This window comes from Notolepis coatsorum (genome assembly GCF_963971535.1).
Source record: "Notolepis coatsorum genome assembly, chromosome: 9".
Classification (NCBI taxonomy): Eukaryota; Metazoa; Chordata; class Actinopteri; order Aulopiformes; family Paralepididae; genus Notolepis; species Notolepis coatsorum.
In genome coordinates this window covers 63,048,195-63,061,189 of record NC_140173.1, presented here as the reverse complement: position 1 = coordinate 63,061,189, position 12,995 = coordinate 63,048,195, and the positions used below count along the sequence as shown (strand labels likewise).

At 45.6% G+C, this 12,995-nt stretch overlaps 1 protein-coding gene across 1 annotated transcript in view; it reads left to right on the top strand.

Annotated features, from left to right (window-relative positions):
* Window positions 1-5,422: 5,422 nt before the first annotated feature.
* The window catches only part of prkn (parkin RBR E3 ubiquitin protein ligase), a gene marked incomplete at its 5' end in the record, with an annotated part of 340,196 nt that continues 332,623 nt past the window's right edge, over window positions 5,423-12,995 (top strand). Inside the window, 2 exons of the mRNA XM_084321889.1 lie at window positions 5,423-5,432; window positions 5,679-5,842. Of these exons, the coding sequence (XP_084178015.1) occupies window positions 5,423-5,432; window positions 5,679-5,842 (174 nt within the window). The remainder of the gene's footprint in view (window positions 5,433-5,678; window positions 5,843-12,995) is intronic.

Sequence of the window (12,995 nt, the reverse complement as noted above, 5' to 3'; positions counted from 1 at the left end):
ACTGGCTTGACTGCGCACGTCTCGGAGGAAGCGTGCGTTCGACATCAGGACACCCTTGTACCGACTCGTGGGAGAACATGCGTACAACAACCAGGTAGGGGAGGGGGGGAATTGGCACAACGACTAAATTGGGACGGGGAGAAAATCAGAGAGAAATAGGAGAAAGAGAAGGTTAAAAAAAATAAATAAAAAAAAGTAGCCATGTATTATTATATAAAAGAATAATAAAGCAATGTCGATTCTGTTCTTAATTAATAAATTGTTTCCCTTGCAAAATAATAAAAAATAACCGATAAGAGTATCGATAAAGTACCGAACCGTTAACCAGTATCGATAAGAGTAGTCGATAAAATCCTAACGATACCCATCCCTACACTAGGGTGACCAGGTCAAAATGGTTCAGTCGCAGGACAGCAGCACTGCTTTTGCGGGACAATGCGGGACACGTATGATATAAAGGCATATGATATATGCCTTTATATCATATTCGACGCAGACGGTAGGCTATATATAGCTCATTTTGTTATTAATCTTATTAAACTCACCTCCGGTTTTGGGGATATTAGCCTCCGTATTCTATTGCCCCCTTCCCTCTGGACAGTGTCCTGGCGATACTCCCTGTGTATTCTGTTATTATAACAAACCGACCCCCTGATTCAGTTCTCAATAATAGTCGGGCCAGACTTGCTGAAGAGGCGCTCCTCTGAACAACTATACACAACGTCCCCCTCTCCTCCATGGGTGAAGCTCCTGTGGCAGATCCTGCATTCTACCTTTTGGGGATCATCTGAAACGGATCTCAGCCACGTATACTTCTTGTCCCAGTCTCTGTTATATGAGCAAAGTCTCTTTTTTTTTGCCTCCATTTCCTTGTTTTTCTTAGCTAGTTAAACAACTTGTATCAGTAATATTGGCGGTCTTTCTTCTGACTACTCAAGTGACTGACGTCACACATACTGTACAGTTGCCCCGGCCTCGCTCGGACAGGTGACAGGCAGCGCGACTCGCGAGACTCGAGTGAGCTGTTCGGCAGCCTCGGCTGGAGATGCATCCAGCTGCAGGACCACAGCACCGACCCTCTCAGGACCGCGACACTTTGTGGACCCACACTCTCCAGACCCTCGCTCCCATTGGCTGATTTGGGTCACGTGACCGTCCCACTCCAATTCAGCCATTGGGTGGGACGGTCACGTGACCCAAATCAGCCAATGGGAGCGAGGGTCTGGAGAGTGTGGGTCCGCAAAGTGTCGCGGTCCTGAGTGGGTCGGTGCTGTGGTCCTGCAGCTGGATACTATTGCTCGGCTGCGCAATGCATTGGTTTGTGACGTCGCCCGATTTTTTTATTTTAAATATAAGAGGGTATTGGAACGAGGCATTAAATTAACAACATTTAAAACATTTTTTAAATAATAATCTTTGAAAGATAAAAAATAAAAATAAAATTTTATTTTATTTTTTTTATCTTTGAATTGCGGGACATTGTTTTGTTGTAGCGGGATGCGGGACAAACATCCCAATATCGGGACTGTCCCACGAATCGCGGGACAGGTGGGCACCCTACGCTACACCTGGGTCACCACTGTAGAAGAGGTCATCTTGGCTGGGAGCATATTGAAGGCTTTGGGTGTGCGTGTGCGTAATATAAATGTCTGTGTGTTCGTGCATGAATGTGTGAGTGTGAGAGAGACGTCAAGCTGTATTCTCACTCACGACATCACTCAGGTAATTTATATTCCACAGCAAACAATTTGTCATTTTTAATATTCCACAAGAGCTGGTTTGTCTAAACACGCTGCATTCTGCACACATAAACACACACACACGCGCGCGCGCGCGCGCACACATGTACATCTCAGATTCCTCATCTTTTCCAATTTGAATGCAGATATTTCTTTTCCATCAGTCATTCTTCTACAGTCCAGGATTTATCTCCGTGCCTCTGGGGCTGTGAAAAGGTTCCCTTTTCATTTCAATTAAAATAATAAGCAGAAACGATAACAGGAGAGAGAGAGGGGAAGGGAGGGAGAGAGAGAGAGATGGAGAGAGAGAGAGAGAACACTTTGGGCTGCAAATCAGCCCCACCCTAATGAATGGGATCAGGGGGGGGGGGGGGGGGGGGTTCAGCGACTCAGCTGACAGACTGTTAAAGACTCCTCCTGTTGTCCCCTCCTGTTGTCTCCTCCTATTGTCTCCTCCTATTGTCTCCTCCTGTTGTCTCCTCCTATTGTCTCCTCCTGGTGTCTCCTCCTGTTGTCTCCTCCTGTTGTCTCCTCCTATTGTCTCCTCATGTTGTCTCCCCCTATTGTCTCCTCATGTTGTCTCCTCCTGTTGTCTCCCCCTATTGTCTCCTCCTGTTGTCTCCTCCTGTCTGCCACCCGTGTCTCATACTCTGTCTCTGTCTTTCTTTGTTTCTTCCAGTTTGTCCTTCAACCGTCCTTTGCTTTCTCTCCCCGTAGCCCTCTTTTCCTCCTCTGTGCACAATATGTTGACAGACAGTTCAGGAGATGGCAGCGGTTGACAGGAAATGGGTTTTGGGTCCAAACTGTTCCCTAGCAACAGGATTCAAGTCTCCCTGACCTCACTCCTCCACCCACCTGCCCCTGGCATTTCTTCTGCTGTGTGCATGTCACCACACACACACACACACACACACACACCACACACCACACACACACACACACACACACACACACACACACACACACACACACACACACACACACACACACACACACACACACACACACACACACACACACACACACACACACACACACACTGTAGTAATAATTGGTATTACTGCCCTGACTCAGATGTAGCTATGTGTGTGTGTAGTAGCAGATGCACTATAAAGTCGAGGTTTATCTGTCACATCTACATTATGTACAAAGGCAGTGAAATACTTCCTCTGTGAGCCCCCCCCCCCCCCCCTAGACAGTGTGTGCATTAAACATTTAAATTATGGATGTAAATTATTTAAATGTCTCTCTCTCTCTCTCTCTCTCTCTCTCTCTCTCTCTCTCTCTCTCTCTCTCTCTCTCTCTCTCTCTCTCTCTCTCTCTCTCTCTCTCTCTTTCTCTCTCTGTTTATTTGTGTGTATGTCTATATCTTTGTCTCCATCTATGCATGTGTGTGTACACATGTTTGTGTCTCCATATGTGTGTGTATGTGTCTGTCTCTCTCTCTCTATATGTGTGTGTGTATGTATGTCTGTGTCTCTCTGTGTGTATGTATGTGTCTGTGTCTCTCTGTGTGTGTGTGTGTGTCTCTCTCTATGTGTGTGTCGGTCTATATGTGTGTGTCTGACTCTATGTGTGCGTTTGTATGTGTGTGTCTGTAATCTTTCTTTTCAGACAGGTATTTTTCCAGACAGGATGAAGGTAGCAAAAGTGATCCCACTTTACAAAGTAGGAGATAAGCACAGCTTCACTAACTATAGACCAGTGTCATTGCTCTCACAGTTCTCGAAAGTGCTTGAAAAACTGTTTTCGCATAAGTTAGATGGTTTTGTGGAAAAGAACAAACTGCTGAGCGAAAGCCAGTATGGCTTTAGGCAAAACAGATCAACAGCGACTGCCTTAATGAATATTATTGAAGAAATAACAACAGCAACAGATAAAAGGAAATTAACAATAGGGGTGTTTATTGATTTAAAAAAGGCATTTGATACCTTAGATCATAATATTCTAATTTCTAAATTACGTTCATATGGTGTGAGAGGAATGGTTCTAGAATGGTTGAGTAATTATCTCCACAATAGGCAACAATATGTGCAGTTGGCAGATGTAAAATCTGAGCTCATGAAAATTGAATGTGGGGTACTGCAAGGTTCGGTTTTGGGGCCCAAACTCTTTCTTTTATATATTAATGATATTTGTGATGTTTCAAAACTATTACAGTTTGTCTTGTTTGCTGATGATACAAATTTGTTTTGCTCTGGAAATAATTTAAAGGAACTAGCTGAATATATTGTGTATGAAATGACAAAGCTAAAGAAATGGTTTGATGTAAATAAGCTATCACTGAATCTGAAAAAAAACGAAATTTATGATTTTTGGCAATCGAAAACTAGATGAAAATATAGTACTGACCATAGATGGAGTTGATATAGAGAGAGTTAATGAATTTCGTTTTCTTGGTGTGATTATGGATGATAAATTAACATGGAAATCGCACATAGCACATGTTAAAAAAAAGATGTCCAAGAGTATTTCTGTTATGAATAAAGTAAAGGATTCACCTACTGTGAATTGTACCTAAACTGCACCTCGTCCATTTATGCCTTGCACTATATAGTATTGTATATTAGTACACTGCACAGTATTGTATATTGTATGGTAACTACGTCTACGAACATTGTACATATGTCTAAACTGAACACTGTGACCTCTTTTTTTACTTCTAATTTTTACTATGTTTTTATTTCATACTTATCTTGTCATGCACAGTCTCTGGAGCGCAACAGTAAGAAGCATTTTGTACAAAAGTATTCTGTACTTCTGTATGACAACTATTAAAGAAACTTGAACTTGAAACTTGAACTTGGATGTGTTAGAGTATGAGGCAATGAGAACACTCTACTGTTCACTCATCTCACCTTATATCAGTTATTGTGTTGAAGTATGGGGGAATACTTATGGGACCAATATAAAACCATTCTTACAGAAGAGGGCTGTAAGAATCACACATAAAGTGAGTTATCGAGAACACACAAATACATTATTTATTAAATCTAGAATAATTAAACATGAAGACATGGTTAAGTTTCAAACAATGTTAATTATGTTTAGGGCAAGAAATAATACACTGCCAGAAAAACTACAAAATCTTTTTCATTTAGAAAGTGAGTTTAGTAGGAGAATATACAAATTTAAACATCAGTTTGCACGTACCACACTTAAACAGATGTGTCCTTCAGTTATTGGTGTAAAGATGTGGAATTCTCTCCATAGCGAGCTTAAGGGATGTAATAGTGTTCAAAAAAAATTATTAAAAAAAAAAATTTAGTCAGTATGAAAATCAAATGTGATCTGAATAGTGAGATCTTTTCTTTTTTTTCTTTTTTTAAATTCTTTATTCTTTATTATTATTATTATTTAATTTTTTCTTGTTTAACTGTGGATTGTGTGTTTTTTGTATAATGGTATAAATTATTATTTTTGTAAATTAGGTTGTACGCCGACCATTAAGTAAATACTTGTTTAGTTTAGGAATAAGGGGCAGGTAACTATAAGATGTATTCTTCTTCCTGCTCCTTTTGTCCATGGAATGATAATTATGATTGTGTAATGAAGAAACTCTGATTGTATGATTCTATGTGGCAAATAAATACTCTGAATCTGAAACTCTGAATCTCTGTGTGTCTGTGTCTATATATGTGTGTGTCTGTGTCTATATGTGTGTATGTATGTGTGTCTCTATAATGTGTGCATGTATGGGTCTGTGTCTCTCTATGTATGTGTCTGTCTCTATGTGTGTATATGTCTGTGTGTATGTATATGTCTGTCTCTCTATGTGTGTATGTATGTGTCTGTCTCTCTATGTGTGTGTATGTGTATGTTTATATGTGTCTCTATATGTATGCGTCTGTCTCACTCTATATGTGTGTGTGTATGTGTCTGTCTCTCTCTCTATATGTATGTATGTATGTGTCTGTCTCTCTGTGTCTCTGTCATCAGTGTTTGTGCGTTTTAACTCCAGCCATGGTGTCCCCGTGGAGCTGGAGCAGGGGGCCAGCGTGGCCCAGCTGAAGGAGGAGGTGGGGAGGCTGCAGGGCGTCCAGCCCGACCTCCTGAGCGTCATCTTCGCAGGCCGGGAATTACTCAGTGATGCCACCCTCCAGGTAAGACCAGAGCCATTCAGATCAGAGCTAGCTGCTTTAATAAGCCCTCACAGTATGTGGCCTATAGTGTAATCGTTAAGGATCTGAATCTGTGAAATTCGTTGGGATGTGTAGGCCTCATGATGGGCCAATCATTGAAACCATTATACAGTATAGGATTTTTTGTATGCCCCGACGGGATGATTAGGATTGTGTAGAATCAACCACTATATTACCGGCTTATTCCACTAGTGGGGGACTGCATTAAAGTGGCCGTGTCCATTTCTGTCACCTGCTGGCCACAAGCGGTACTGCCTCTTGAAGCTTTTTTACATGCAGACTTTGAGTGAATTATTGGTGTCTCTGTGGTCGAGGTGGCTGCATATTTGTTTTCCATTGTTCTGTATGAAAGGAAACAGTGGCGTCGCTTGGGGGGGTCGCTTGGGGGGGGGTATGTCTTGTTATAACAGCTACATGTGTATGGGGGTATCAATGTCTTGTTTAGGGTTGCAAATTGTAAGCCCATTCCTTACTTGATCATTGATAACGTTAACGATCAATATATCGATTAATTGTAATTAAAAATACCCAATTTACCAAACAATAACAAATGTATTTGTTTCCTCAATCAAAAGGTTTATTTCCGCAGCAGCGACATATTGCATTCTCGCAATATTGCATGGCATATGAAACATATAAATGAAGATGCTTAGACATATTAAAACACATTTGTCTCGACATTAAGCGGGCAAGCTGAAAAATAAAAGAAAGTCATTCGCCACTTAAAAAGAATCGAATGCATGTATTTAACAAATTCGAAAATGTTCTAAACATGGTTTTTATATTAACTTAACCTGTTAAGCTGTAGCCCTATTTTCTGAAAATCCACCTAAAAATACATACCTAGGTAAATGGAAGATTGCTCCACTTCTACAAGGTCCAGTTGCATGTTCTTGGTATCTAGGGACAGTGGTGAAGTGGTGATTTCATAAGGGGTTGCACTGTGTTTTAATGACGCCACGTGCACGCACGCTCCCGCGCATGCGCATAAATGTTCCCCTCGCGAATAAAGACGATGCCTAATTGCCTCTAGGAATGAAATGTAACACTTTTTTTTTCAACACAGGTTTTGTGTTGAATGGTCCAACTGTAGTATTTGAACACACCTGACGCCCTGAGCTATTGTTATGCAAAGTAGCCAGGTGGGTACTTGGCGCAGAGTCGAGTGGAACGCATTCCTGTGTGCACACGCGTGCACATCCGTGCATGTGCGTGCTCCTGCTCAAAGAGGTGGAACGGCGTGCAACCCGGTCCCATGACCACTGTATCACTGTCTAGGAACATCTATGGATCTCATGGAATGTATTCCCAGTGTCAGAAATATTGTGTCTGTTTCTAGGCTTGAGTAAATTGATGAAACAAAGGCGAATATAAATTATGATCTTTCTTTGCATCTTTAACAGTGAATAACACCATGCTGAAAATGACCAGACATGAAAAACTGCCACTGAGCTCGTTCAGCACCTTCTTTTTTTTATCCACTTTTTTCTCCTTTTTTTCTATTTTTCTCCCATCCCAATTTAGCCGGGCCAATTCTCCCCTCCCCTGTCTTGAACGTTGCTTGCATATGCCCCCCACTGGTCGGTTGTAGGGAGGATAGAAGCCTTGCATCACATGTCCCCTCCGATACATGTGGAGGCAGCCTGTCGCATCTTTTCACCTGCCAGCGCGGACTCTTATTTGGCGAGGTGTAACGTGTGGGAGGCTCACACTACCCCCGATACTTCCTGTCTCTGCTGTGCAGGCGTCCCCCAACCGACCTGTAGGAGTTGCTGTCCACAACGTCCAGATTACCATCCATCGACTTCCACCCACTAACTCTGCCAATTGAGTTAGTATGACGGCCGGCCGGAGTCAACGCCGACAGCCAGAGTCGAACCCGGTGTCTCTTGTGTTGGAGTCCATTCATGCTGAGTGAATTGGTTCCCCCAGCCACATTTGTGTATTCAAATTTTTTGGGGGAATTAACTGATAGAAAATTAATCGAACGAATCGTGGTCAAATGAACAGATTTCATGATGCATTGAATCGCTGCCTGAATAATCGTAATCGAAATGAATCGTTGTGAGGTCGCATAGGGCTGTCGCGGTAACCGCATCACCGCAATCCCGCGGTGTGTCAAGGCACCCGCGGATGGAGAACAAACAACCGCGACAACCGTGGTAAAAAAATACCAAATGGGGCGTCATCATTTTTAACTCAGTTAATTTAATGACGAGATTGCCTCGTGCGTCTGTTTTCCAGTAGCATGAGCTAACTTCACGTTTCCATACAGTTTACAACTCACAGATGAAATCAGGATTTATTTTCATATCCCGGACTCAAGCCCCCAATGTATACCTTTTCCTGTATTAATCTGAACCTCATGGACTCATGGACAGAATAGAGGAATAGACCCCTATAGTTTGAATGGGTTTCCAATCAGTTTTTAGTTATTGTGGGGTATACAATTTTAGCGATAGGTTCGTCTTTTAATGTTTTAAATGTATGAGTTTTGTGTTATTGTCAGTTTTTAGTTATTGTGGGGTATACAATTTTAGCGATAGGTTAGTCTTATAATGTTTTAAATGTATGAGTTTTGTATTATTGTCGTGTTTTTGTTGTGGCCTAACAGCCCTGGGACCATGACGGAAATAAGGGTTTTACTCTCTCATGTTATCCTTTGGATCCTTGTTGTGTGTTTTTAATCCATCAATAAAATAAAATAAAATCAAACCGTAGTAGAGTACAGGGGAGCGTTCTCCTAACACTCCGAAGTGCCGGTCATGTAACGTGCTTGTTATAACTAGCCGGACTTCAGGGTAATTCCCTCTGTAAGGTGGTGACAGTAGACCAGAAAACCGTTCTCTCAAGGACTGGGCATTCATTTCCGTTTGCAGCTCTCTATTCTTAATGTTATTGACTAACGTTACACGCAAATTAAGTGCTGCCTCTCTCTCTCTCAGCTATAGGCTAGCTATTGGCTACTTTCCCCCAATGATGAACAATGACACAAGTTGTGATATTTAACTAGCTATGTTACAAAGGGTCAGATTAAACCGAATATATATATTTATTGATTGATATATATTGCATATTTGTATATCGTTTGATATCCCTTGTGATATCCCTTGTGTATTCTTTGTACATATACACGGAATGTCCCTTTAACCTAGTAGTTACTATAGCCCATAATATTTCGTTCTCCTATTGGATGGCGTGCCACCAGGCGCCAGTGACTTACCCCCCAGAGCCGACTTGAAAGCTACCGACACGACATGTCTGTGCATGCCCGCTTCTGCCCAAGGCTACGAGACAGTGAGCAGGCTGGCACTCGTTTATCCCCCGTGCATATAAATATGGCGCAACGAATACAGGTTTTCCCTTTCAGTTTCTTTCAGTTCGAGTTGGAGTTCAGTCAGTTCAGTTACCAAGTGACGTCTCACCCATTATGCAACGTGCGGTAGAGTAGGGCTCGTATTGCCTCAAATAGAGTCGTGTTATCCTACTACGTTTGTTCAACGTATCGTTCGCTATTTTACTAGTAAGCCTTCATTACGAGTCAAAGACCACGTGGAGTGAGTAATTGTGCGTCTACATAGAGCACTTATAGCCGCGTGCAAATAGGATAGTAGTAACGTCAAGTTCAACTGTGAACCACCGCGACCACGGAGGATTTACACCGGTGATTGCAGAGCCACTTTCCGGCAGGATTATTATTCTTCATTCTTCACCAAGCTGCTGGAGCAGAGAACCGTCTACACCCACTGCTGTGGGATCTACACAAGCCCGTGAGGACATCACTCGAGCCCGTCTCTGTCGGAGCAGAGACTCTACGGCTTCACCTGTGCGGCGCGCACCCCGGGAGTACCGCTGCCTTTCCCCGCTGAACCAGGGAGCAATATACCGTCTCCAGGTGCCTATTGAAGCTCCCTGTGGAACCATTGACTTGCATAGAGCATTGCCTCCCCCTGCTGGCTTACAACCGGTAGTGACCTTCCCTACCATTATTCCCTAGATAATTCCTAATATTCAGTATTGACTTGCCTACGCACATTATTTGCCTTATAAGCGCATCCAAATTGATCTAAGTAATGTAATCTAATATTCTTTTGATGTAATACATATTCTAAACGAGTACTTGTGTGGAAACCGTTTCATTGTGGAGGAGTTCGCATCTGATATACTTGTGTACAGTATGGCCAGTAATGTACATAATACGGTAGTGGTTTAATGATACCAATACTTGATTAATACAGTCAGGGAATTGTACCCCTCAGTTACAATTGGTCCTTCGAGCCCCGGATAATAATTAGCGTAATATTAATATAATATTAATATTGACATGGCCGATGACGAACACTCCACAAACGGTTCTCCTAAGCTAGATCGCCCGCAGCGCAGACGGCAGCCACCTCCCTATCTAGAGGCATACGCTGTCAGTCCAATACCTAGCTTTAAAGGGAAATTAGATACGGATAAAATAACTAAAGCGGATAGTAAAATTATGTCCGACCCTATCAACCAGGCTACCCCGCCAACAGAGGCCCTAGTGGGTTCTAATGTAACTGACCAAGCTCACGGTGGGGACCAGGAGGGAACTGACACGACTTTATCCCCCGACAACGCCGACGAGGTAGTCCCCGGAGCGCTCCAGGATAAAGAAAGCCCTCCCGGGATGGAACCCGACCCACCACAAGAAGAGACGCGCACCCAGGAGATGGATCTCCTCGGTACGCAACAGGAGAACGGGTCTCCAACAAGTACTGCCGGGAGCCGATCGCCCCGAACGGCGTCTTCCCCCAGCGCGGCGGACAAGATGCTGGCGCAAGCACTCATCGCCACCCTGGCAGCCTCCACCGAACGCGATCGACTTCAAGCGCAACAGACGCGCGAGCGCGAACATTTTGCAGGCGAGCGAGAGCGCTTCCAGGCACAACAAAGGAGTGAAGACGACCGCATAAGACTGGAGACCAGACGCCTCCAGACAGAAGAGAACATTGAGAGAAGCCGCGCCGATGCACAGCACGCCGCCGCCAATGCACAGCGCGACGTCGCACATGCCCAGCGCGACGCCGCCAACGCACAGCGCAACGCTGCCCAGGCCAGCGCCAATGCGCAGCGCGACGTCGCCAATGCCCAGCGCGAAGCAGCGCGCGACGCAGCCCATGCCCAGCGCGAGGCAGAGCGCGACCGGCTGCAGGCGGAGCTAATGGACAAACTGGTTGCCATGGCGACACCCCCTCACTCCGCACGGAGCTCTCAGAGATCGTCAAGACATGGGTCTAGGACACATTCCCCTACCCGACGAAGCGACCCGGGACTCCGCCAACAGGAGGATCCTGTCCACGTCTCCGAACCCCCTTCCCGGCCGGTCCATACGAGACCCAGCAACCGGGAAGAACCGGACCACGCCGAGAGACTGAACAGAAGACTCCAGGTCCTAGCAGAGGAAGAGGAGGAGGAAGAGGAGGAATGTCAAGCCGACCAGCAGCAACGTACTCTGGACCAGGAGGTCCAGTACAGCCCAGAAGTCAGCCCCGAGGCCCTGCGCTACAAACCCCCGACTCAACTCACGGGTGAGTTTGACGCACCGCCAGCCCCGAGGGACAGCACCTGGGTACCCGACCTTCGGTACCCACCAAGTACCAGCTCAAGACGACACGCACGGGGAGACTCGCCTAGGAGGCCTCTTCCCCAATGCTCACCGATGTGCCAGTCATCCATGGCATCGTACCTTGGCGCACCGACGTTTCCAGACTTCACCCATGAGAACCGAGCACAGTACACGGAACTACGGATGTGCTTAGAGACCATGATGGTTGATGTAGCTGATGAACGCCACAAGTATGCTACCCTATTGAAGCACCTCAAGGTGCCCCGAGCGCACAATATAGCGCTGGCCTATGCCAACTCTACTACCCCATACACAGCGGCTCTAGCAGCACTCGACCAACGTTATGGACGCGTATGGGACTATGTGATACAGGAGATAAGAGACATTGACCGTCTCCCCCCAGCCAGAGACAACAGAGCGCTAGATGACCTGTCTATCAAGGTACAGTCCCTGGTAGGGATGCTGGGGTCCCAAAAGGAAAAGGGTATCTACGAACTGTACGCTAACTCTAACGTAGAGAGGATATTAGAGAAGCTCCCTCCCGCCCGACAAGAGCGTTTCAGGCGGCAGAGAGACTACCGCGACCCCAACGGTCCAGAGGCATCCCTCCTAGACCTATCTGAGTTCCTCGCCAGGGAGGTCAGTAGCCTACGACTCGACACGTTCGTATGGAGTGGACCAAGCCCAAGACTCGGACCTCGGGGACAAACGGATAACCGCCGGTTGGTGACCGTTATGCACCAAGCCGAATCAGTACCACACAAGAACCACAACACCCCCTCGACGAAAGAGGACCAGTGGAAGATTGAGTGCCAGTACTGTGAGGGAGAACATCGGCTGTACCAGTGCGAAGATTTCAAGAAGCTGACCACGGATGATGTGAGTCAGTGGGTCAAGCACCACCGCCGCTGCTTCCGCTGCGCGCGCAGCCACCTAGCAGCTGAGTGCCGCCTGAAAAAGAAGTGCAGCAGGTGCGGTGGCACCCACTTGGAGGTCCTGCATGACATCAACAGGCGTCAGCCAGGACAACATAGTGGGCCCGTCGCGGTAATGTACCATGCCGAGGCGGTGGCACCAGCACCAAAGTTCCACCAGACCGCTCCCTGGTGTCCCGACTGCTACGGCAGACACTGGGAGCCACGGTGCGACTCGCACCATATAGATTCTACGTCACCACCCACAGGAGTGCTCCACATTGACCAGCATAGCGGGACCCCCCGTGTGCTCCTCAAAGTGGTCAGAGTGCTCCTGAGCTACGAGGACAAGGTCCTGGACACTTACGCCGTCCTGGACGATGGGTCTGAAAAGACTCTCCTCCTCGCTTCCGCAGCAGCCCAGTTGGGCCTGCGGGGTGTCAAAGATACCATGACCATACGCACCATCAGAAGGGACCAGAAGACCATCAAGGGTGAAAGGGTCTCCTTCAAGATAGCAGCGGTGGACCAGCCCGAGAAGCAGTATAGTATAACTAAGTATAACAGTCACTAATTAAAAAACAAAACTATAGGAACAGTGAGG